Raw genomic sequence first — 26,101 nt, forward strand, 5'->3', positions numbered from 1 at the left:
CATGAAGTTATCCAAACTCATCTTAAAGCCATCCAGGTCATTGGCACCACATCTTGTGGCAGAGAATTCTACAAGTTGATTATATGTTGTGTGAAGAAATACTTCTGTCCTCTTCTGTCTCCTTCCTCTGTGGTATCCACTGTGTTTAGTTTTGTACTGCAAGATCCTCTGAGCAGGGACCTGACCTCCTCATACTTGAGAACATGCCATGTACGTTGATGGCTATATAGAAACAAATGTCCTCCTCCATGCAAGAACAAGATGTGCCAATCAAAAGCTGTTTGAAAACTCTTTGACCATCATGGCTTCATCCTTGAGAACAGGGATGATATCAATGTAATATGGAGAAGACAATTCAAGCATGTCTTTCTGTTCTGCGAACCATCAAGGAAGATGAGAAGTTCTTAGGTAGGACATTAGGAGCTCTCTGGGAAAGGATAAGGTCTCTATGAAGGATGAAAAAGTTCCATTGGAAGAGATGGATACAGTGTAGCACATGACACACAGGGGCAGGAGAGATACTGAGAAAGGTGAAAACTTGAGTCTGTATGCTGTATGGGTGCACAGTTATCAGTCCACTCGTATGCTTGTTTGTATGCATGTTTGTGTGAATGACTGTGCCTGTGTTTGTTTTAAAAGTGAACCTGGATTCAGGCCCTTCAGATGCATGGCATGGTTAGGAAGTGTACTTCTGTACCTGCGTACAGCATAAAATGTGAACTGTACCTGAGTACACAGTATACTTGTCATACAAGTGTTGAATGTAACATGTGAATGGGGCTTTGGTCTATTACAAATCCAGAAGAGATATTGTGTGTTCAGACTCTATGCTCCTTTCCCACCAGAAATGGAAGTAACAGGTTCTGGTCTAAGCATCTATAGATTTAAAGAGTGATTACATTATTTCAACTTTATTTTATGGCGTCTCTTTGACCCCCTAGCACCATAACTGCATCATACTTTCAGTTTCCCATGCAATGCAATAGAAGTAGCTAATATCTCAACATCTGCATTAGTATAAGCTGCAGTTTTAAACAACCTTACAAGATGATGAGAGAACCCCACAGGGCACTTAACCTCAGTAAAGTTGAACCTGTCCTGGACCATGGTATTGCACAACACTGAAAACACAGAGCGGGGGGGGGGGTTTCCCCCTCTTTAGGGGCATGCACAAACCATTCCCCAAACCGGTTTGGTTGAACTCAGCAGCCGGGCTGGTTGGGTTGACAAACCAGCTCAAACTGGTTCAAAGTGGTCCGTGTTCGAACCACTTAAATCAGCCTGATTCATGGTGGACCGCTTCACTATCGAACCGGTTCTGCACATCCCTATTCCTCTTCTCAAATGGAGTACAATAGACTTTGGTGCCTTTGGAGCGTTTTAAAGTAAAACACAAGGGTTTGTTGTTTTTACAAAATATTTTTTAAATTCGACAAAAAATAGTAAAATCATTTATTTTCATCCACCCTTCACAGCAGGGGGGTGGGGTGGATCCATCAGTTCTTCTATTTTCGACATTCACAGCACACTGGAACAGTTTGTGGTCCTGGCTACAGGTGGGTAATTGTCTGTTCAATAATTTCACCATCTTCATTTGGTTTTAGATGTACATTTTTCAAGCCACTGCTGACCATGTTGCTGGACCTGAAGAAAGGAATGAGATTTAAACACAGGATTTACATTCCTTTTACATTTATACTCAAAATAGTGGGGTGTCCTAGCTAGCCATGCTCCCCACACCAATGCTGACACTGGCCACACACCCTGGATGTTCCCGAACTTTGCAAACAAGCACTGGATGGAGAAGATCTGGACAGGACAGGTAGGACCGAAAATGGCTAGTTGTGTCTCCATCCTGAATATGAGTTGTTCGCTTGGTTAAAGTCCCTTCTTTGCAGACTGATTCCTGTGTTCAGGTCTCATGATATGAATATGGCAGAGAGGGGAGGAGCTTGCAATTCATCTTCATGATGTCACAGCTACATATGGATGGTCTTCCTCAATATTCCTTAACTTGGCATCATGGTTGTATTATGGCTATTTGTGATAACCATCAGTTTTATCTGGTTATCTGTAAATAAACTGAACGGAACCACCATCAGTTTGTATGGAGAGCTGATCTTGTGGTAGCAAGCATGAATTGTCCCTTCTGCTAAGCAGAGCCCACTCTGGTTTGCATTTAAATGGAAGACTACATGTGTGAGCGTTATAATATATTCTTCTTAGGGTGTGGGGCTGCTCTGGGAAGAGCACCTGCGTGCTTGCATGAAGAAGGCTCCCAGTTCCCTCTCTGGCATCTCCAAGATAGGGCTGAGAGAAACTCCTGCCTGAAACTTTGGAGAAGCCGCTGCCAGTTTGTGTAGACAATACTGAGCTAGATGAACCAATGGTCTGACTCGGTATAAGGCAGCTCCCTATGTTCCTATCATTACAATTTTAAACAGTTGAGGCTCTCTTTGCAGTGAGGGATTTTGCTTGAGGATATTTGCTGTTTTCACTGAACACTGAAAGCCACTGTGAACTAGATGGCAACCAGGGGCATAGCTATAATTGAGTGAAGGGTTCAAAGAACACGAGCCCCAAGGTCCTGAGGGCCCTCCAGCCCCACCCCTCCATTATCTCCCTCACTCGGGGAGGGGGGCACCAGTGAGAGGGATGAACACGGGCCCCCTCTCCCCTAGCTATGCCCCTGATGGCAATGTCTGATATCAATCTCTTAAATTAGTAAGCTAACAGCCAGGTTGGGCACCTGCTTTTGGCACTGGGGGCTCAGAAGTCCGGCTGCAGGCTGACCACTTAGCCCTCTGAACTGGGGCCATGGAGGAGACAAGTCAACTACCATTGATCATTAAATGCAAAAAGGCAAGGGGGCACACAACACGCTTTGGAATTGCCAGCAGGACTTGCCTTGGGTTGCCTGCAATGTCATCCACATGATCCGGAAGTTCCCTGCCACACGTCTCCGGGAGAAGGATGGAAAGGACTCCAGCTATCACTGCTGCGCTTCCAAATATCACCACAGGGATAGATGTGTGGTACTTCTCCAAGAGACCAATTAGAGGAGAGACAATGCCGGCCACTCGGGCTGTTGTCTGGCACAGCCCCACCCCAGTCTGCCTGAGAAGGCAATGAAACACACAGGCAATGAAACAGCTTTTTGTTATAATCACTGAGTTTGGGTTGCTGTACTCCAGAGCTTGCTGGCTACCCACTCCTGAGAAGCATAGAAACAGTGCTTAACTCTATAGGGATAGAAGAATGGTGGCAGTCCTTACTCACTGTATGCATGCTGATGCAGGCTTCCACACTACTTCCTAGCCCAATCTTACCTTCTGTACACATATGCTGAGTAAAGACAGTGTGCAGTTTTCACAGCGCCACCTTCTGGCCAGCTCTTGCTTTCTGAGAAGAACCCACCCTTCCCCTCATCCCTGTCGCCACAAAAATAGTAATGAAAAAGGTTGGGTTCTTTCCAAAATGGTAGTGGGGTGGGGAACCATACAGGGTTCCTGCTTGGTGGCTGTTCAGAGGATAAGATCATGCTGGGATATAGCGCAGAAGCCTGCGGCAGCGTGCATAACTGCACTTGGAACTTGCACCAAGGCTTTGAACATCCCACAGTTTATTGACACCTTGAAAGACCCAGACATGGTTCTGAAATATTCTGGAAAGTGGAGACCCATAAGCATTTAGGAAGCTGTCATGTACCTACCATATTTACCCAAATAGAAGGCTACTCTGAATTTTAGACAATGCCTTAAAAGACAGAGGTTAAATACAAGTTATACAGGCTTACCTCGCCATCTGTGGTTGTGTGTAACTGCAGTCGGGTAATGGACACCAGATTTCAGCATGTGCTGAGAAAAACAGGCCAAAGGGGGTTAATTCCGCATATCCTCAAAGGTCATCTCTGGTGGTCATTTTGTGGCAAAGAGCCATCTCATGGCTCATTGTCATTGTTGTTTTTAAACATGATCCCCACCAAATTTTGAGGGCATTTGGACTTGCAGGGAGCATCCTGGGACTCCTGAAGGCCCACGGAGCATGATAGGGAACTTTATTTGACCTGTTTTTGCATTTTGGGGGTGCTTTCGGGTGTGTGCGTTTTCTAATCTGGGAACCTAACCCCTGTGTTCCCATAGACTCAATGCCTCATTATCCGTGGTTTCGTTACCCGGCCGCAGTAATCTGTGGGAATGGCTTTCCCATGTATAATGAGGTACAGCAGGACCTCACTAAGCGTGGGAGTTCAGTTCCCACGATTACTGCAGGTAACGAAACTGTGTATAATGAGGTCCTCCTGTGCCTGTATTTACCCAAAATACTCAAATTCAAGATGAACCACGGCCCCCAATATTTAAGAGGAAAGAACTGGGGTGGGGAGGAAACCTTGTCTTGGATTTGGGCAAATATGATACCATCACCAGATGGGAGGGGCTAGTGTACAAGTGTAAAGAGTGGTCAAAAGAAACTTGCTTGATAGAAGCAGTCTGGGGATGAGACAGAAGCCCTGTTCAGACATTTAAAGAAGAGGGACATTGACCTCATGTACAGCATTCCTGAGTGCACCTGGAAGTCCCACCCCCGACCCTGGTGCTGTGGGCCCAGAAGCGTCACCCTCCCTATGCTCTTCACACTGACAGTATTTGTCTGGAAAGGTAAGTGGTGTAAGCAAGATGGCACCCATTTCCGTGATCGGAGGGCCCAGCCTTCATGGAAAGAGATGCCACCAGCAGCGCCATCACATTTGTGCCACTTGCCTCTTTAGACACATGTGACAACTGTGAAGAATTATGGGGAGAGTAAGACTTCTGGGCACATCAGCGCTGGGGGTGGGGCTTCCAGCAGCACTCTGGGACACTGTACACAAGTGCAGCATCTTTTTTCTTTACGTGTTTGAACAGGGTGAGTTGCTCAACTTGTATATTTGCTAATAAACCAAAGTTTGAAAAATTTGGTTTATTTACCAATAAGTCAAGGTCTCCAGTGAGGCAGTGAGGCTTGTGTCTTCACAAGCCTTCAGTGAACTCTCTTCTGCAGGAAACCACAGAGTTCCAACTGCCTTTTGATCGTCTCACCGTTTGGAGAAGTAGGGAGCAATGTAACAATTTGAAGACCATGCCCATCACTTCTGACATCGCACACCATGCAAAATGTCATTTTCCATTTTAAAAATGGGAAAAGGCAACCTTGACATTTGAAAAAAAAAATTAAAAAACTTTTGCTCTTGTGTTTTTAGCCCTGGACTCCTGATGCACAAGACCCTCTGCGTTATTTAAAAAATGAAGCTACCGAGGAAACCTCACCGGACAACAGTAGGGAACAGTTCTGCAGAATATACGTATGACGTAGAGAAAGAACCAGCAATGACAAACTTTCCAATGATAGCCAACACTGTTACGGCCACTGGCAAATCTGAAAAGAAAAGTCAGATTCTGGTTTAAAGAAACTCCAGGAAAGAAGAACTAGGAAATAGAATAGAATAAAATTTGATCCATCCAACTGCCTACCAGAAATAGAAATTCCCTATTTACAAAAGGGCCACAAACATTCATTAAGGAATCAAAGTTTTTGCGAGGTCGAAAAGGATGCAGTTCATGGAAGAAGTGTTCTCGGGCAAGCTTCCAGGAGACAGAGGTGGGGATTGGGCAAAAAAAGCTATTACCATGTTTGTTTGCTTTGTTCCAAACTTTACTCATAAAAACACTGGCAATGACCTCTTAAGGTGAATCATCATTATTTTATAGCTGTTTCCCTCATAGAACCAACTAAAGGTATATTCAGAAACAACTCCATTTTCTCCTTCTCCTTCCCCTCCCTTTTCCTTTCAGAGTCTACCGCCCCACACACTCTACCAGATCTCCACTGGGACAAACTTCTTAACAACAAAACGTAAAATATTACTAGCTACAACACCCCACATCGCTCCCCTTTAAAAACACCAGAATTGAATTAATCTAAAATTCAGTGCCAAAGTCTTGAGGTCTTTTAAGTGGTCTCCTGTCACGCACACTTCTCCCAGGTCTTGGGTTCTCTGGTACAAGAGCTTTAGTGATGGGTTGTTGTTGTTTTTCTGGTGCCAACAATTGTCCATCACTTTCATCAGCCTCCTCTGTGAAGTCAAAACTGGAGATAGAACAAATTCCTCTCCAGTTCCTCTCTTCATATCAGACTCCCTTCCCTCATTGTATGCAGGCTGGAAAGTCTCAAACTGTTCCATTTCTTTCCATTATCCAGTATGACAGAATCTCCTCAGATTTTGATAATTTGTTTCAGTCCAGAATATCAGGAACATCCCTTTCTCACTTTCTAAGGCAGCCGTATTTGAACAAAGTCACAAACTTGAAATGTTCGCTGTTTTGCACCCCATTTCTGATTCACATAGAATTTGTATTTTTTTGCTTCTCCCTTACCCGATCATGGATCTCTGAATCCTCAAAGTGAGATGGCATAAAAAGCCCTATCAGTTGTTGCCACTATGTAAATTTGATGGTAGCTTTGTGTCCTCTCAGCAGTTCAAAAGTGGTTTTCCTGTAGTAGCATGGGCGTAGCAACCATTATATGAGAGGGTGCAAATGTCCCTGGGCCCAGAGGGTCAAGGGGCCCACAAGGGCCCTGCCACCCTGCCTCTGTGCACCCATGAGCTGCCTGCCACCATTTCCCTGGTGGTGGCGGGCTTCTCCCCACCCCCTCCGGCTGGTGCAGCGGCTTCTCTCATGCCAGCACACGGGCCTCCCCATTGAGTAGGGAGTGTATCACGTGCCATGACGTCACGGCACACAATGCTGTCCCTACTCGATGGGGAGGCCTGTGTGCAGGCAAGAGAATCCGGCGCACCAGCTGCAGCCACAAATAGAGAAAGAAGCGTGGCAGGGCAGGGCTGGAAAATAGGGAGCATGGCTTTGGCGCTGGGATGCACAGGGATCCCCCAAAACAACTTTGTCCCTAGCTGCTTGGAGTCTTCCTACACCACCGTGTAGTAGAATGAGGAGTAGTTTGATAAGTAAATGAAGTTTCATGGATTGCCTCTTTCCTTGTTTTTGCGAAGTAGCTAGTTGTAAAATTTCTTTCACTAATCTGTTCATTCTTTCCACTAAGCCATTCCCTTGAGCAGTGTTCCCTCTAACAGAGATTCCCAGATGTTGTTGACTACAACTCCCATAATCCCCAAGCATAAGCAACTGCAACTAGGGATTCTGGGAGTTGTAGTCAACAACATCTGGGAATCCCTGTTAGAGAAAACACTGCCCTTGAGAATGGTACAAGGAAAGAGTCTTGTGTTTTATCCCATAGTTATGCAAGTATTGCTCCATTTCAAAGAAGGTAAACTGAGCCCCATTTTCAGTCACTAGTTCTTCAGGAAGACCCTCTCTCTCAAAAACTGCAGCCATGAACAGGATCGCCTTATTTGTAGTAATGTTGTGAGCAAATAAAACTTCTGGCCACCTGGAATCAACCCCATGATAAATCTCTCTTTTGTGGGTTGGTTATCAAAATGCCCCATTATATCCAGATCACCAGGGACCACTGGGATATTCTACTGGGGTCAAGGAGATGGTAGAAGTCTTCTGCAAGTTGTCATGGACAGCACAAGGCATACAGTGTCTGATCAGGTTTTCAATGTGTTTGTCCATACCTAGCCACCAAAAACCTTCTCTGATTCACCAAAGTGGGCACTTTTGATCCAGGTGATCTTCATGGGCAATTTTGATCACTTTTGCTCATAAGGAGGTTGGCACTACCCAACCATCAGTCCTCAGCACCAGCTCACTGAGAAGAGACAGTTCACTTGCTATGTACACGTTTGGTTGAAGATGTTCAAGTACCCTGTTTTTGCATGGCCAGCTGTTAGTTATGTAAGGTTTAAGTCCAGTAAGCACTTGATTAGCACTGAGGGCCTCTTTCCATTCAGAAGACATGATCACTTCATGAGTGGATGAAGCTATTTGCACAATTACTACTCCTTCATCCTCATCTTCAGGGATCTCCTCTTGGCCTGGAAGTGGAAGTCCTCCTCCTAAGTAAGCAGCATTTCATTGATACTGGGTAATCGATGACAATCCACTACCATGTTGGAGTTCACATCTCTTAAATCTATGCCCACTCGAAGTGTGTATCATTTTATTTCCACACAAGAACAATGGGAAAGACCCATTCTGATGAATCAACAGGCTCTAACATGTCAGCATGCTGTAGTCTTAAGAGCTCCTCTAAGTGGTGGGTACAAGGCCAATTCATCACTTTGGGTTGCACAGGTATTGCATTTGCCCTCATCTGAATTTTATGTTTGAAATGTATGGCAGTGCCAAGAGTATCAAGAAAAACTTCCAAGGAATCAACAATCATTAGCAGCATATGGATTCTCCATCATCTCTAATATGGGTTCCATGCTGTTTGGATCTAGCACTATCTATAGACCTTTCTGATATTTCCACCTCAATATTGAGACTCCTTTTTGTCACACACACACACACACACACACACACACACACACACACACACTTGAAAAACGATCTCCCAAATTCATGATGGGACACTTTCTCTTCATTGTGGTCTCCTAAGTATCCCTCTTGCCTGCCCTACAAAAAAAATTGTCTTTTGGAGCACTCAGACTAAATTTCCAAATCCCCTTCATCACCCAAATATTTGTTTCTCTCAAGTCACCAGGATCTCAGCAGCAGAGGCCAGTGTGCAAGTGCACAAATGCCCCTCCCAGTATCCACTGTGGGTCCACACTCAATCAGTTGACCCCAAAGCAACCTTTTGGGCTTGGTCTATAAGAGCATGAGCAATGCCTCTCAGTACAAGTTTCCTCATCCCTGCTTGATATCTCCAGGATCTGCTGTTGTTCCAACAAGCAGACACCAAAAATGCCTCTTTGGGGATGAAAGGGAACAATTCACTTCCATTCCAGCAGCCACTTGATTGTTATTTTTGATGTATTTAATTCACTTATACCCCACTTTCAAGTTAAAAAACAAATCAAAGCAACTTGCTACACATGAGTAAGCATAAGCCAATAAAATCATAAAACAACATAGCAGCAAATCAAACATGAACAGCAGCAATCTAAGAAGATAAAACCTTTTCAAACAGTGGAATTAACAGCTTTCTGGAACACCCAAGTCATCACCAACTGTCCACAATTGCAGTGCATGAACTGCTTGACTGATTGTGTGTTTTAAAGCTCCTCCAAATGTGGTATTTTGTAGGGCTGTGCAGTCCTGTCAGTCCAACATGTTGGGGGTTGTAATTTTTTATCCCCAGGTTAATTAGCAGAGCACTAAAGAATCTACCCACTCATTACAGAGTAGAATGCAGAGTTTAGTTGTTGCAGCTACTTAGAGAAGACACATGGTGATTCTTGTAGAACTAAATAAGTATTTATTGGTGAAGTACACTGTGGATAGGAAAGACCTAATCCTAATCTATAGAACTACATAATGAATAGGTAGAAGAGAGATGTCTCCATCTGTTCTCTATGAGGAAAAGGAGGGAATCTGATCCTCAACAGGAAATACCTGAAGAGTCATATCAGGGGTCATAGAGTAGAGACAGTTAGGGAGACCCTTACTCACAATCTCTACTCCCAATGCCCTTAGTGGTCATTAGGATAGTTGGCGCAAAAGGTCGATGCACTGGAACTTCATCTCCAACACAAGCAGCATGTTGGGCTCAATATGCCCACTATCAGGCATGGTCAGACCGAGTTCAGACACAAGAGCAGGGAGTTTCAACAGCCGGAGCCCCTGACTGAGTTTCCCACTGCTCAGGTCTGAACTCTAGAAGTCCAGTGTTCCTGTTGGAACCAAGTTAAACGTCCAGCATAGTTTCTCTCAGCAGAGAGGCACTGCCCTGGTCACCTGACCAGGGCGTGGCAGGAATGTCAGGTAATGTTGGGGTTTTGATCCAAGACAGCACAACCCGGCAATCTTGAGGGGCCATGTCATTGTGGGTCCTCCCTCTGTTGGATCGGATCTGACATTTTTTCTGGTCCACAGGTCTTGTATTTTGTATTTTAGCATCTTTAAGCAGTGGTATTATTGGCCTTATCTAGGGGTTCTCAAACTGGGGTTCCAAGATGTTGTTGGGCTACATTATCCCCAGCCACAATGGCCTCTCTTTGTGGTCTGAGGAACAGCTTGAGGACCTCTGTTTCTTGTGGGTCTTTAAAATGTGTTTTAAGAGGAGGAGGAGGAGGAGGAGGAGGAGGAAGAAGAAGAAGAAGAAGAAGAAGAAGAAGAAGAAGAAGAAGAAGAAGAAGAAGAAGAAGAAGAAGAAGAAGAAGAAGAAGGGAATAAGAGGAGGAGATGTTTTTAAAGTGGGATTTTTAAAAATCTATCAATTCATTAGCTAAAAATATAATAGAATGGGGACATTGATCAACTGTGCAGGTAGCCAAGGAGATTGTCTGGAGGCAGGATATGGCAAAGCCAGGATTTCTCCAACAGTAGGTTTGCCAAATATATAAACATCTGATACACACCACCACCACCCAAATTGTCCGGCCCGACACTGAACACAGAGTGTCTGCCACACAGAGATAGCTGGCCCACAATGTGACTTAAAGCAGAGTCCACACTGGGCAATCATTCGTGTGCGCCAGCCAGCCATTTGTGCTTCTGCTGATTGAGCTTTTACCTTTCGGAACGACCGTGATGAGGAGGCAGACAGTTCCACCCAGGAGAAGGCAGGAAGCCTGGCATTTCTTCCTCCCAATCCACTGGAGCAGGAAGATGCAGCCGAAGCGAGCTGGGATCTCAACAGCCCCAAAGATCAGCTGTGTCAGGTAGATATTCAGGCCAAAACTGCCCACGTTAAGGCTTAATCCATAGAATACCAGACTGTTGGCCAACCTGAAAAGCATATTGGTGCTTAGACATAGCATGAACTTTAGCCTGTACATGTAGGCAACATGTAGCTTGCAAACGGCATACACAGACTGCTCCCCACAGTACATCTTTGCTGCGCTTAATAGACTCCTGGATATTTATTGTTTGGAATATTTTTTAAAAGTTTCTCGTCCTCCTGGGTGCAGAGCTAGTTTTGGAAATGGAACCAAAAAGATGCAACATTTCTGTAAGATTCTATACCCACTATGAAAGGCCGGGGTATTTCTTGTCAGGTTTTCTTACACAGAGTCAAGATCCTTGGTTCATCAAGCCCAGTACGGTCTCTACTGTGACAGTCCAGTATCTCAGACTGAGATCTTTCCCAGCAGTACTGTCTAATCCTCTAACTGGAGATGTTGCATGAACAGCAGATGCTCTACTGCTGCTCTTAAAAAGTAACATATGAAGACTTACCAGATCGACAAGGTGACACAAGTCACTTTCCCTAAGTGGGGATTTCTGAAGAGCTCCAGAATACTTCCAGACTTGGCCTTCTTTTCGGGTTTCAGCTTTTACAAGAAATGAGAGAAAATACATATACCGAGGGAGAATTTTTTTTTAAAAAAAATAGATTTCTTCTTCGCCCCATCGCCCATTGAGATCTCCTGGAGAGGTATGTCTACAGTTGCCATATTTAAGTTTTCCAAATTTGGGTGGCCTAATTTGCATATTATGCTACAACTAATTTGCGTGTTTGTTTGTTTGTTTGACACTTTCCCCTCCTTCTCTGCCCTCCCATGTAATCGGCTCTAGAGCAAAATCCAGGCAATCTGGGCAGCAAATTTGAAATCCGTGTAACTCCAGGTGGAATTTAGCAGCCGGGTGGAGGAGCCAAAATCCAGGGACTACCCTCAATTCCAGAGGACATGGCAACCCTACCACCAGCTCATCTGGTGGCTACTTGGGGATGGGCCTTCTCCGTTGCTGCCCCTGGGGTTTGGAATGCATTCCCTGTTGAGATCAAAGCCACCCCATCTCTGGCAACCTTTTAAAAACCACCAAAGACATATTTGTTCACCCAGGCTTTTAATTAGATTTATAGTTTTAATACTTTTAATGTTGGGTTTTTAATTATTTCAATATTAATGATTTTAATGTTTATGTGGATTTAATTCTAAACCGCCCAGAGACACAAGTTTCGAGCAGCATAGAAATATGTTCAATAAAATAAAATAAATATCCAAGAAAATTCAATTGCAACCTCTAGCTTTCTCTGCATCCCATCTCATCCTTACCCCCATGTATGCTGGGCTCCCTAAACCACCTACAGTCAGACAGAGTAGAGTCATGCTCCCCTTGCATGCTATTCTTTTGCTGAAAAGCAGTAAATAAATATTCATTGTATTCATATACACCGATCGTGAGCGAGAAGAGTGACTTCTAAGACATGTGGAGCCCTGTCGGACTTCATCACTAATGATGAACAAGAACTGCCATTTCTGCCTGGCTTACCTGCAGTTCCTGACTGTCCCATGAGGATAGCCCCACCTTGTTTAGGAGGACTTTAGGGGTGACCACCATGAAAGCTGGTCTTGCGGTAGCAAGCATGACTTGTCCCTTTAGCTAAGCAGGGTCCACCCTGGCTGCATATGAATGGGAGACTTGATGTGTGAGCACTGTAAGATATTGTAAGATTATAGATATTGTAAGACTCTGGAATGCTCTCCTGGTGGCTATTCACTCCTCTGTCTCCATCACAGTTTTTAGAAAGCATGTTAAATCTTGGCTTTTTACCCAGGCCTTTATATGATTGTCTCTAGTGCTGCTTCTTTGTATTTTGTACAGTTTTTACGCTTGCATTTTAAATCTTTTTAGTCAGATTTGTTTTATATTTTAGCTTAATATTTTAATTGTGTCTTTTTTATAGTCTTTAATTTTTGTGTAAACCACTTTAGGATTATTTTAATGAAAGGCGGTATACAAATTTAACAATAAAATAAATAAAATTATACCCTTAAGGGGTGCAGCTGCTCTGGGAAGAGCAGAAGGTTCCAAGTTCCCTCCCCTGGCAGCATCTCCAAGATAGGGCTGAAAGCGACTCCTGCCTGCAACCTTGGAGAGGCCGCTGCCAGTCTGTGTAGACAATACTGAGCAAGATGGACCAAGAGTCGACGCAGTATATGGCAGCTTCCTATATTCCTATGAGAGGCAGGCATCACTTAACGAGATATAGGAAGTTCTAAGGCAGGAGTAAGCTACAACTGTGCAGGTTTATTGTATTTACTGGGTTTGGGCTGAAAGTAGGTTGCCAGCCAACCAGCAGAGCAATTGCTTGTTGCTGTTTTATTTATGGGGCAGTTCCCAGGAAAGCAAGAAGCAAGTTTAATGTTTTGTTTCCCCCCACCCCTCAGCATTTTTGTTTGAAAACAGAAATATACCTTAAGTCAAGAGATCTCAACCTTCAGCTTCTGTAGCTGGGGAAGGTGAGAGTTGTAGTCCAACAACATTTGGGGGTCCACAGTTCAGAACCCCTGACCTAAGGTGAATAAATAATATTTGCCCTGATCTCTGGCCCCAAGCACCAGTACCCACCGGGCTCCCACCTAGACTTGCCAAAAACCACTGCACTCTCCACCCTCTGAATCCACCCCCAAGGCACTGCCCATATGCTGGAACTGTTGGTGTCATAAACTGGCGACTCTAGCACAAGATTCACAAGCAAGTAAGCAAAGCAAATACATATGCTTGTGCATCTGTAAACCTAGGAATTCTTATCCAGTCTCCCCTCGCTAGAATGTTCAGAATAGGCCCAGTGTGCTCCCACCCAAGATCCCTTTTTAGCATACATAGATCCTGTGCAGTCATCTTGTATGGAGGAATATAAATCCCAGCCCTCCTCATTCACCTGGTCTAACAGTTTCAGGGGGATGATCCTTTTGTTCACAGAGGCTGCCTTCTGAAGGAGCTTTTTGGCTTCCTCCACTTTCCCTCTGGTCACAAGCCACCGTGCAGATTCAGGAAGAAGCCTGAGAAGGATTTGAATGTGCCAACAAAATTAAGGACTTTAGCATTGCATATATTAGCAAAAAACAAAATAAAACACACACACACACACAAAGGGGTCCCAGTCCAGCTTGTGCTAGATTATTCTATGGCTGCTTTCATAATCAATAGTCCTATAAAAAGAGTTATCAAGTTCCTCCACCCATTTTGTTACTGATCAGATAAATCTGTACTAATGTTATGCATGTATATTGTAACAATCAAGCTAGCTCAGCTGTTAACACTGGGACTAAGCAGTCCCAGTGCAGTACCCTGAGACTCTGCACAGGCACTGCCAGTCATATTCGACTAGATAGACTCAGCAAAAGGCAGCTTCAGTTGTTGTTTTTTAAAGAAAAAGAAAAAAAAGATTATGGTTAAAAAATGGCTAGCCTCCTTCAACCTTAAAATGGATGTTCAAATGCTTCATATTAGACAGGACACAAAAGGTAGAGATGTCAGCAATACTCATATTTCCTGGCCCCAAAATGTGAACTTGGGGGCAATGTTCATAATGCTCAACCCAAATTAGGAAACCTGTAACCAGGTTCACTTTCAAAATGAATGCAGTCATTCACACAAACACATGTGAATGACATCTGAATACAGGTACAACATAATGTCTGAAAAGGGCTGTTGCTTTCTTGATTGTCTCTAGGTAAAGGGCAGAATCAGACTATCCCAATATTTGCCACTTGGGGAAGCCTAATTGCCCACTATACAGCCTGTCACATTTCAATCCACTAACTCACCATAAGTAAAAAAAGAGGCAAAAGATGGGGGCAGATCCAGCCACCTGCAACAGTCTCCAGTTGCGAATGCCGTAAGCTAAGCCAGCCAGGATCATCTGCCCCACAGCAAAGCCCAGGTGGTTGACAATCACTGCACGTGCACGATAGGCAACCCCGACCCACTCGGTACCTAGACATCATTCAAAGATATTGGGAGAATTTTACAGCTCAAATGAATACACAGTGAAAGCAGGGAAATGAGAGCTTAATATTTGAAAAGCAATTTCAGAACATCAGAAGGACACAGATGGAAGGAGGTGTGCATTTCCACATGCAAATCTTAACTGTGTGAATTCTTCCCCATCCAACACAACCCTACTGGGAGCACATGGAAAATACCAGTTTGGGATAAAACTCACATCTTGGCACTAAAATGCAAAGCATCTGTGTACATATACTGAATACTCATTCACTCACACACATTCAGGGAAAGTTGAAATGCATATTATACTACAACAACAAATATTTATATACTGCTTTTCAACAAACGTTTCCAAAGCACTTTACATAGAGAATTAATTATATAAGAGGGCTCCCTGTCCCCAAAGGGCTCACAACCTAAAAAGAAACATAAGATAGTCACCAGCAACAGCCACTGGAGGTCCTGTGCTGGGATTGGATAGGGCCAGTTACTCTCTCCATGCTAAATAAAGATAATCACCAGGTCAAAAAGGTGCCTCTTTGCCCGGTTAGCAAGGGGTTATTATACACATTGGGGTCTAGTGGCTGGAGTATTAGACTGGAGACTGGGGTTCAGATCCCTTCTTAGCCATGAAGTCACTTTTGCTTACAACTCCCCGGGAAAGCTGAGAGCAGAAAAATGTACACTGGTCAAGCACCAAGTACAATGTAAGCCTAGGCTCCAAGGGTCCCTGTCGGCCAGAGAGAATCCCAGTTTTCTGGAATCTGCCCCTGGGAAGTCATTCTCCCTGTTTTTGCTTCTCAGGTTGCAAAATTCTTCCTGGAAAAGGATTTGAAATTCTTGTTCAATTTTTTGTGGTCATGCGGATTTCTAGAGTTGACATTCACATCAATGGATGCAAAACAGAAAGAGAGCATGCTGCTGTATGGCACAGGTCAGAAAGATAACTAGTCAGACTAATAAAACAACACATCTAAATGCATTCTAAATCTATGATGTCCTTCAGGCAGCATAGGCACTATTTATATACCTCTTTCCTTTCCCTTTTTTTTGTTTTGTTCTGGTGCTAAAATAGTTCATTATGCTGCTGTTGAAAAAATATTTTTGTAAAATCAGATTTCTACCCTGCCTTTCCTGATCAAGGCAGCTTTAAACAAATTGTTCTAGTAAGAACTAATCAACTGTCTCTACATCTGGACTCAATTTGGTGCAAATCGAGGTCCACAAGTTAGATCTCTTGCGCCTCAAATGTTCATGTGTCTGTCATCTTGGATCGGGCCGGATGTCATCATTACAAACTGCACCACTGAGGTGTGTCGGTGTTTTACTCACTACAGCTGTTCCAAATTTGATTCAAATCAGTTAAACAGTCCCCAAGTTAGTGTACTTGCACCTCAAAAGTTTACGCATCCGCCATCTTGGATCAGGGTGGGTGACATCAGCACAAACTACGCCATTGAGGTGTCCCTACAACTGTACCCAGTTTGGTTCATATTGGTCCAGGCGTTGCAAAGTTGATGGGGGTGGGGGAACTACACAGACACACACACAGAATGCTGGGTGATTTCATAAGCCTACTGGAAAGCAGGCTAAAAGGGGAGGAAAGGCAGTTTTAGAGAAATAAATGTTTGAGCACCAATTGTTTTGCTTTTTTTCCCTTTCAAAAATTTAGCTTTCCATATCAAAAATGAAACGTACATAGAAAACAGAGTGTACACTCCAGAACTCCAGGACAAATTCTGGAACTTTCTGACATGGCCCTGGTGATCTTCAAATGTGGCTCTCTGGGCACCAGTGGGATAATTGCTCCCTGTGCAGCCTTCTCACCTTGCTGTTTATATAGCTACTGAGTTCATCATGTGTCAGTTCTTATTCAAATCAACAAATTGCCGAAGTCTCTTGAGAGAAACCAGCTGGGGTGATGGGGGGCGGGGGGGAGGGGTTGGAACCCTCCCCACCCATCCTCCTCTGCTGCTGCTTCTTCTCGCCTTTAGTTTGATCTTTTCCATGTCTCCCTATATACCTCTTTTCAACACACAAAAGTGTGTGCAGTGCACAGCATGTAGCGGGTGGGATCCAGTCTTTGGCAATGTGCAATGATGTGGGGGGGGGGTGCGCCTTGGGCAGTCAGTAATCCTTGGTATAAGAACTGGTTGTTGGAAGTGTATCCCTATTTTAATCTGCAAAATGTTGGTTCATTTGCTTTGGTAATCTGGAATAATAATAATGCTTTGCCTAAAACTTCGTTACCCGCTTTCCATTTGTGGCATGCTTGTAGTCAGAACTCTAGCCGGATTCAGACGTTATGCTGGACGAGTTACAGATGTCGGTACGCTCATGCATGTGTGTTTGTGTGAATAACTGTACCTGTGTTCCTTTTAAAAGTGGTTCTGGACACAGGCCCTTCAAATGCATGGTACAGATAGGAAGTGTACTTTAGTGTACTTCTGTACCTGCGTTCAGCATAAGAGGCGAATGGCTGTACCTGTGTATAATATGTGGACTAGTACATTCCAAATAATATAGCCAAATAATACGTGGACTAGCACACTCCAGAGTGGATTTGAATTAAAAGCCATGTGTGTAAAGCCTCCTGGAGGCCTTCTGGGCTTGCCTTTTAGAGACAGCATCAGTGTTGCCTTTTAAGAGTGCTGCTGCCAGGATGTGCCCGGACAGAGTCCCAGTACTTTTTCCCCTCCAGAGTCTCAGCAGGGACACAAAGCCCTGAGGTTTCCAAATGGAAATCATCTGCTGCGCTTGCTATTCCAAAAGTTTGTTACGTAACTGAATATCTGACTACAACAGATTTTATGACTATTCTTCCTGCCTTCTGTTACAAGGAGTATCCTCCAGCTTTTGCGGCTGACAATCCAGGCTTCTCTTCTGGGTGAACAGCCCCACCACCATTGAGAGGCCTGTAACGGGCCAAAAATGGCTGGGCCATGACCCTGGCCACGCAAATGGCCATTGGGCATGTGCAGTGGCCTGCAAAATGGCCACCAACACTACAAAGAGACCCATAACAGGCCAGAAACTAATGTGGGGGAGACCGATGGGGAAGGGCAGGCACCCCCATCGCCACGGCAGCACCCCTGGAACCCGGCAATGGTGGCAAGTCCGCCTTTTTCTGTCCCCACCCCCAAGCTGGGCCTGAAACATTTCGGACTAGAGCTGGACCAGGACCAGCTCTAGTGTGCACAGAACCGAACTGGAGAGGAGAGCTGGCCTTGTGGTAGCAAGCATGACTTGTCCACTTAGCTAAGCAGGGTCTGCCCTGGATACATATGAAAGGGAGACTTGATGTGTGAGCACTGCAAGATCTTCCCCTCAGGGAATGGAGCCGCTCTCTCTGGGAAGAGCATTTAGGTTCCAGGTTCCCTCCCTGGCAGCATCTCCAAGATAGGGCTGAGAGAGATTCCTGCCTGCAACCTTGGAGAAGCCGCAGCCAGTCTGTGAAGACAATACTGAGCTAGATGGACCAATGGTCTGACTCAGTATATGGCAGCTTCGTATGTTCCTTCCTATGTTCCTATGGACCGGACCCAGTTGGTTTGAGTCCAGTTCTACTCCAATTTACCCCTACTTACTGAGCAAAGAGACAAGTTTTAAAATGGCAATTCTCTTATATTTAGCAGGGGGAGAGCAACTGGCCCTATCCAACCCCAGCACAGCATCCCTCCAGTGGCTATTGCTCTACCTTATGTCTCTTTGATGTGAGCCCTTTGGGGACAGAAGACCATCTTATTTATAAATTAACTATTTTTCTATGTAAACCGCTTTCAGAACTTTGGTTGAAGAGTGGTATATAAATATCCATAGTAGTAGTACTCGAACCAAACCAGGTTTTGTGCACACCCCTGCCTCATGAGGTTCAAGCTCTGTTGGATGAGGAAACTATCCTCGACTTCTTGCAACAGAACCCCCTCAAATTATTGCATCTATCTAAGTGCAGTAGGAGTGGCACTTAGAGGCCACTGGAGTGGGCATGGCTATGAAGGATGGCTTGTGGCTATGGGGGCTATCATGCAAATACAGCCCAGGGCAATGCACAGGGCCCCAGCAAGCTGTGTCAGGGGCTGCCTGGCACCAACAGTGAAAAGGGCAGAGAGATGGAAACACCTCCCCTAATTTCACAAACTGACAAACTAAGAATATCAAACAAGATCTCATCCCCTGGACACTTTGTAAAGCTTGCATTTCAAAGACTTCCCAACAGGTGGAAGAAGGGTCTTACCTAGAGCAAGAGTGCTTATTGTGAGCCCCATCACACCGGCCCCCACGAGGAATCGGCAGGCAACATAGAGGTAGAAATGTGGGACAAAAGCGGCAGCCACACCAAACGCCCCTTCAATGAGCAGAGACAACAGAGTAATTGGTCGCCGACCGTACCTGAGCAGAAAATGCGATCTCTTTATTTCATGGGCTTTAATACTGCCCTTCAGCCACATTTGCAAGAGGTTTCACCACCTCTGCAGTGATTGCGAAGTTTTCCTCTTCTAATGCAAGGGCCAATGCCCTGCAAGCCTTCATAAAAAATCCTGGGGCTCTGGAATAGCTATTTTTTCCTATTGCTTTTGAGTGGTGGTGTTGTTTTTAATTTATTTGTTCTTATTGACTATGTGTGTATTCAGTGTAAACTGCCTTGCACTTATAATAATAGTCAAAGGTGATAATTAAATAAAATATAATTAAAATAAATATAGGCTACTTTGTAGCTGTAGGTATACTCCCAATCTCCTAATAGGGCCGCCTAGGACAGTTTTGTCCAGCCAGTCCTTCTAATCCTGTGATTGGCTGTGTGTGTGTGTGTGTGTGTGTGTGTGTGTGTGTGTGTGTGTGTGTGTGTGTGCGCGCACACACACACGTCCTGCTCCCCTCCTCCTCCCCCCTCCTGGTGCTGCCTCACAACCTCATAATCATAAGAACGTAGGAAGCTGCCTTATATCAAGTCAGACCCTTTTGTCCATCTAGCTCAGCATCGTCTACCCTGACTGGCAGCGGCTCTCCAAGGTTTCAGGCAGGAGTTTCTCCCAGCCCTACCTAGAGATGCTGCCAGGGCTTGAACCTGGGACCTTCTGCATGCAAAGCTCTGCCACTGAGCTACAGCCCCATTTCCCAATCAGGTGGGGCTGGTTCATCCGAGAAAGTGAAAGATTCTCTAAGTCTGATGCAGCAAACATAACACTCTTGTAGCTCTTTGAAAGGAGATACATCGTGGCATAACCTCCTCAATTTCCCAGGACAGTCTTCGGTCACAATTATTTAACAACAAATCATCAACACCCCCATCTGAAATTCCTGAACCCGAATGCATAAGCAAAGTCAATGCTATCCATTTGGGCCGTAAGTCCAGGGGCTTCTGTCCCACTAGAGGTGCTGACATACCCTTCCTAGCTCCCTTATGATTATTCTAACACCAGTTATCACTTTTGTGAATATTATACAAGATAAAAAAACCAGAAGGTTTTCCACGGCACTCCCTTGAGCCTATCCTTTTGCAGTCTACAAATGCAAGCGCCTTTGAGAACCCCACGGGGTGTGTGGAGTGAGGGGCGGGATGACAGTTTCATTGCTGCATCTGTGAAAGAATTGTGCTCTCAGAATCGTAGGACTACCGAGTTGGAAGGTCCCCTAGCCAAGCCCCTGCAAGTGCAGGCAGCTGCCACGTCACCCTTGGCCCTTCAGCCTCTCTTTGAAAACCCCTAGAGAAGGGGAGCCCACCACTGCCGAGGCCGATGGTTCCACTGCCAAACTGCAACTCTTTTAGGGAATTCATCCTTAATCTGTCAAGTAGCAGGCACTGGCAAATGAACCCTTCGGACCAGAGACAGCAAGCGTCGGCCATTGTGCTACACACTGTTCCAGGTGTGAAAGGGGTTTTTAGCCAAACCAGTCAGGGCCCTCTAAACTTCAGGAAGCTCTCTTTGGCTGTTTGTGGGCCCTCTTGCTTAAACAAAAACGGCCAGTTCTTTAAAAACCCTAAACACAAAGCATCGATCAATTGTCCGACAACATTCCCATAGATCCAGGCATTTATATTCCACTTGAAATTTCATCTCATTTTAGTTTTTGCTCTCATCTTTGGGTTAAATACCACCCAAAACATACCCCAAAGATTTTGGGTATCTTTGGGTTAGATACCACCCAACTCATCCATCCCCAGTAAGAACTCAAGAATACTGCCTCTTCTCAGGCTCCGCCATGCCCCAAGAGGAAAGGGGATTGCCCCATTCCTTGGGACCAAAGCTGTTTCCTGGTCCTCAGCTCTGAGCTGTTCACCTTCTCTTCCCATGGAATACTAAGAGTGCACCCACCTCCAGGAACCGATACCTCCTCCTTGGTGCCCTCCAGATCTATTACTCATCCAGTCGGTATCTCCGCCCCCCTCTTACCTGTCACTTAATGGACCAAAGACCAGAGCTCCAGCCAGAAGACCAGCCATGTAGATGGACTGCGAGATGTCAATTAAATCTTTCCTGTCACATACCAGGTCAAACTGAAGAAAAGGAAGGAAAGAAGACACGTTTATATGACAGGAAGCAGGGCAGTTCGACAGTCCTGTATTCAAGCTGATTACTAGCCTATCCCATACCAAGAGAAAAATAATGCAGTAAAATGTAATTATGACAAATATGAATACGACAAATATTTATATACTGCTTTTCAATAGAAGTTCCCAAAGAGGTTTACACAGATATATGCTATAGGATAATAAATAAATACATAAAGTGGTTCCCTGTCCCCAAAGGGCTCACAATCTAAAAAGAAATATAAGGCAGATATCAGCAACAGCCTCTGGAGGGATGCTGTGCTGGGGATGGATAGGGCCAGTTGCTCTCCCCCTACTCAATAAAGAGAACCACCACTTTTAAAAGGGGCCTCTTACTCAGCAGGGTAATTAACTTTGCAGGGTGATTAACTTTGAGGCATGGGTATTTCAAATTGTTCCATTCAAATTCCTGTCTTTGCACAGGAATGGTTCGTATTCCATTCATATGCAGGAAAGAGACATGAAGTTGCAATATCAGAACCCAACTTCTAAAAATGTCTGGCAAAACAAGAGTCAAAGGTTTTTGGGAACCCAGGGTTGCCAACTCATGATTTTAAGAACCCCTGGTCCATGGCCAGCAGATCCCAGGTGGTGGTGTGGAATACAACCCCCTCCCCCCGCCCTCTCTCACACACACACCATTTATATGTTTATTTTAATTTATTTTGTATTGATGTTTTGTATTTGATCTAAGATGATAATAGATTTTGAGTATATATCCTGCTCTTCTTCCAAGGAGCTCAGAGCAGTATATATGGTTATGCTGATCCTCACAAACAGGGGTGTAGCTATAATTGAGCGGATGGGTTCAAAGAACCCGGGCCACCAGCTCCTGAGGGCCTCCCAGTCCACCCTTCCCTATTTCCTTCATTATCTCCCTCACTCCAAGGGGCCGCCAGGGAGAGGGGCTCACACAGCCAATTTTTTGGCTCTTCCACTCAGCTGCTAAATTCCACCCGGATATTTACATGGATTTCACTCTGGATCCAGATCACCTGGGAGGGCAAAGAAGGCGGGAAACATATACTAGTCTGTCAAATAAATAAATGCAAGTTAGTTGCCACATAATTTGCATAATATGCAAATTAGGCCATCCAGATTTGGGAAACTTGAATATGGCAACCCTGTTAACGAGTCTCTTACCTACCAGGCTGCAACATATTCTGCAGCTTGTTCTGGGGCAGAGGAGTCAGGCTTCTCCAAACAAGGGCCTTTAAAAATAATTAATGCATACAATGAACATTTATATTCCGCTTTTCGACCAAAGTTCCCAAAGCGGTTTACATAGATATAAATAAATAGGCTCCCTGTCCCCAAAGGGCTCACAATCTAAGAAAAAAATATAAGATAGCCATCAGGAACAGCCACTGCAGGGATGCTGTGCTGGGGATGGATAGGGCCAGTTGCTCTCACCTTGTTAAATAAAGAGAACCGCCACTTTAAAATGGTGCCTCTTTTGCTAGGCTAGCAGGGGACCATGCTAAGGGACCATAATATACTATGACTATTGTCTGACATTTTGCTATAAAGTTTCAGACTGGTAGATGGGGGAGCAGGAAATTCATCCATGGCTTCACTCCAAGGACCCTATTTTCTTGCCAGACCCTTGATGACACCACTCTCTCATTCACAATAGCCAGAGCCATTAGCAGCTTTTCAGGTAGCATCCATCAGCCATTGCTTAACTCACAAAAGAACAGCCAGCTACTGGCTAATGACCTTCCACGATAAGCCAATATTCATGGAATATTGGAATATCATTAAATATTTCCATGAAAAGGGGTGCCTCTGCTGGTGAATGGGAATGAAGCAAAACTGAAGGCTGATGCACATTCTTGGCACAGAGAGCACTTTGATGTGCCAGAATTCCTGCTGCTATGTTTATCAGTAATAGATATTGTAAAGCTGGATTTAAAGTTAGTAAAGAACCTGATATGATTTCGAAGCTGCATCCGTCTCCAGACTTGAGAAACTATTTCAGTAGAGCAAAAAAGCAGCTTTCTCCTTTTTTCAACCCCCCCCCCCTGGCCTAGCCCTACCCTAGAGGTTCTCAAACTTGATCTTCATGTTTGAGCAAAACTCCCACCATGCCATGCTAGAAAGGCCATTGTGGCATGGGAATGATGAGAGTTGCAGTCCAACCACATCTTTACCCACAGTTGGGAACCACTGCTTTACATCGTCCTTATGTTTCCTTGTCAAGTTATTGCAACATATTACCCACCCAATGCACAAAAGCATTCCAAGAACAAACAAAATCCAAACCTGTGTGACCAATGATGGCTCTCTCTTTGAAGGATACACCCATCCATTATGGCACTTCTCAGTAGAATTTAGCCCGTATCGTACAATGTGGTGAAGATCCCGGTCCACTGGAGAGTACATAGAACATTCTTCAAAAGTCCCATCAGATTTTCTTGGAAGAGTCACGTTCAGCCGCTCTTCTTCAGTCAAGTTCAAGCCAACGCCATTGAACCAACTTGTGTTGCAATAATGGGGTTCCTGCATGACCATAAATAACTGCGAGAACATATGGAAGCCAATGCTAGGAGAGGACAGTGTGATTAACACCACTAACCAGCACTGAAACCATCCAAAATCATCAAGTACCTTGAGAATTTCCCCAGTGTTCGTCATTGTCGGTTTCTTTCCACCTTCTCCTCGGTCCCTACAACTTTTTGCCAACTGCCTTTTTCAGCTGCTCTCTGGAATTAATGTTTAATCCCAAAATAAACTCTGAAACTGCAGTTAGGGCAAGAAGGGACAGCAAGAAGAGACTAATATTCACGGGGATCTTTGTTAATACCATCCAACGCATGATGTGTTACATTTTCACAACCCTACTGTGTAACTTATTAATTGCCTTCCTACACCACGAGAGACAACAGCACTGGAGGTGAAAGAGCAGCAGATGAAGGCTAACCATTAGGAAAGTCCACAAGCTGTCAGAAGAAAAGGAACTCGTTTGGGGCCCAATTTTAATAAAGTTTGACAAGAGTGAGTTCTCACCCACAAGGAGAGAGCATATGCCACAGTAAGTTTTTGCAGTCTTTAAAAGCTTTTCTTGAATTGGCTGCAACAGACCAGCCTGGCTGGCCCACAGCAATTTTTAATACCTTGAAACACTGCAGAACTTGTTTCTGTGCCTTTTGAAGAACCTTGAGGGAAATGGAGTTCCTCTTAAGTGTGAGACCACTTAACATTTAACCAAGGAGGCTCCACATTACTCATTTGGAAATATAAAACATACCCGACTTGAGTAACACTACAGTTCAAGCTCCTGCATACCATGGAAGATCCAAGTTTAAACAGCATATTGATGTACATTCATTTCAACTGAGTGTCATCAGATTCAGTTGTCTGCAGTTCTCATTGTTCGAAGGGAAAGCTAGAGTTCTTTCAATCTGAAAGGCATACTGTCAGCTTTGAATACCAAGCAGAACGAATCTGTGAAAACTCTCTCAGATCATCATTTGGGTAGGGAGAAAAAGATGTGCTCAAGAAATATAAATCCCACAATCTTTCGATGTCAACACTAACAATTCACATGGGAAGGAATTTTAATCTACTATTAAAGATTCAATTATTTACGTCAATTGATAAAAGTATGCAGCCCTAAAACCCAATTACAGGAAATCCATTGGTTCTACTGTCAAATCTGGAAATGCAATCTTGTATACAGGAAGCTACATTTTATCCATTCGGACCATTGGTCCAATCTAGTCCAGTATTGATCACTGAGGTTCCCCTATGTGTCCCTACGACTGTACTCAATTTGGTTCATATTGGTCCAGGTATTGCAAAGTTGATAGGGTGGGGGACACACGGAGACACACACAGAATGCTGATGTCAGATGTGGGGGCCCAGCTAGCCACACTCCCGCGTCTGATGTCAGACATGGGGGTGTGGTCTCCCTTCCAAACGAGGCCATGTGGCCCCGTTTGGAACGGAGATTGGCCCACACTGCATTGGGAGAAGTTTTGAAAAGAGATTGGCCCGCACTGCATTCATGGGCCGAAGTGACTCTCCCTGCCTTAAAGGAGAGTCATTCCATCCACTCTGCCAACACAGTGTGGGCCGATCTCTCTCCTAAACGAGGATGTGCGGCCCTGTTTGGGAGATCGGTTGGCCCTACTGCGTTGGCAGCGAGACCAGGAGTGGCTCTCCCTGCCTTTAAGGCTGGGAGAATCACTCCAGCCACGCTGCCAATGCAGCGCAGGCCAATTTCAGCTCCAAACAGGGCCATGCAGCCCCGTTTGGGACCAAAATAATGCCCCTGCATCTGACATCAGATGCGGGGGTTATGTCTGGGGCCGTGCTTGTGGCCCCTGATTGGTGGTGGCCCGGATTCTTTGAAATCATTTGCCTAGTGGTGGCTCCGCCCCAGGGGTCTTTCTAGCCCTTCCTGGAGATGCTGCCAGGGATTGAACCTGGGACCTTCTGCATGCAAACAAGGAGCTCTACTGCTGAACTCTGGCCTCTCTCCTGGCCCCTAGTGGCATTGTCTAGTTTTAATATAGAAATTAGACTGTAAAAAAGGTTTTAATTGTGCACGCTATCCAATCATCTTTAGATGGATACATACATACATACATACAATGTGATCGTTCTCTCCAGGATTTGTGTTCTAAAACTCGGTGAACTGCTTTAGGTATTTTAAGGAGCAGCAATTTACTTCTTGAAAATATAAGCAGCCCCCAACAGCTCAGTCCCCGGAACAAACACAGCAGCCCACCTTGTGGC

General features: G+C 44.7%; 1 protein-coding gene across 2 annotated transcripts; it reads right to left on the reverse strand.

Annotated features, from left to right (window-relative positions):
• Window positions 1–1,399: 1,399 nt before the first annotated feature.
• Window positions 1,400–24,023, reverse strand: LOC128330495 (solute carrier family 22 member 13-like). Of its 2 annotated transcripts, none has more exons than XM_053263487.1 (10): window positions 23,968–24,023; window positions 21,200–21,303; window positions 19,042–19,196; window positions 14,627–14,795; window positions 13,738–13,858; window positions 11,307–11,401; window positions 10,642–10,856; window positions 5,307–5,415; window positions 2,908–3,117; window positions 1,400–1,644 (listed from the first exon to the last, which is right to left on the reverse strand). In XM_053263487.1, exons 1-10 carry the CDS (start codon window positions 23,992–23,994, stop codon window positions 1,551–1,553), a joined length of 1,299 nt encoding a protein of 432 aa, XP_053119462.1. In that variant the 5' UTR covers window positions 23,995–24,023; the 3' UTR covers window positions 1,400–1,550. The 2 variants fall into 2 exon arrangements, with proteins under 2 accessions (XP_053119462.1, XP_053119461.1); XM_053263486.1 differs by having other exon boundaries at window positions 23,623–24,011.
• Between the last annotated feature and the right edge of the window lie 2,078 nt (window positions 24,024–26,101).

Source organism: Hemicordylus capensis, chromosome 6 (assembly GCF_027244095.1).
Source record: "Hemicordylus capensis ecotype Gifberg chromosome 6, rHemCap1.1.pri, whole genome shotgun sequence".
Classification (NCBI taxonomy): Eukaryota; Metazoa; Chordata; class Lepidosauria; order Squamata; family Cordylidae; genus Hemicordylus; species Hemicordylus capensis.